Source organism: Sinocyclocheilus grahami, unplaced genomic scaffold, assembly GCF_001515645.1.
Source record: "Sinocyclocheilus grahami isolate Dianchi unplaced genomic scaffold, SAMN03320097.WGS_v1.1 scaffold11930.1, whole genome shotgun sequence".
Lineage (NCBI taxonomy): Eukaryota > Metazoa > Chordata > Actinopteri > Cypriniformes > Cyprinidae > Sinocyclocheilus > Sinocyclocheilus grahami.
Window position 1 is genome coordinate 981 of NW_015514126.1, and position 411 is coordinate 1391.

At 37.5% G+C, this 411-nt stretch overlaps 1 protein-coding gene across 1 annotated transcript in view; it reads left to right on the plus strand.

The window, feature by feature from the left end:
- LOC107578783 (excitatory amino acid transporter 2-like) overlaps window positions 1-411 on the plus strand; it is a gene marked incomplete at its 5' end in the record, with an annotated part of 6275 nt that overhangs the window by 975 nt on the left and 4889 nt on the right. The window contains one exon of the mRNA XM_016264698.1: window positions 241-393. Coding sequence (XP_016120184.1) covers window positions 241-393 — 153 coding nt within the window. The remainder of the gene's footprint in view (window positions 1-240; window positions 394-411) is intronic.

The following is a 411-nucleotide window of genomic DNA, read 5'->3' on the forward strand; positions in this document are numbered from 1 at the left end:
GACACTAACATCAGGAAACAATTACAAAATAAAAGACATGGACAAGAACATGAAACAAAAACAAAAACAAAACCCAAACCCCACATTACAATTTTAGATAAATCTCCTACACACTGGTATTTTATAGGCATATTCTGTTCTGTGATTGTTATACTTCACAAAAGGTTCAGTATTATTTCTCAGTGAAATGTTCCATTCCAGTACCCTGATGTTCACTGTGATTCTCTGTCTCTGTTCCAGGTGTGATCACTGGTTCAGTAGCTGGTATTCTACTGCGTTACGTATCTCCACTCCCCGCTGATGTTATAATGGTCATTGCCTTCCCGGGTGACATTCTCATGAGGATGTTAAAAATGGTGATTTTGCCTCTGATCATCTCAAGTTTGATCACAGGTAATATTATAAGCTTTG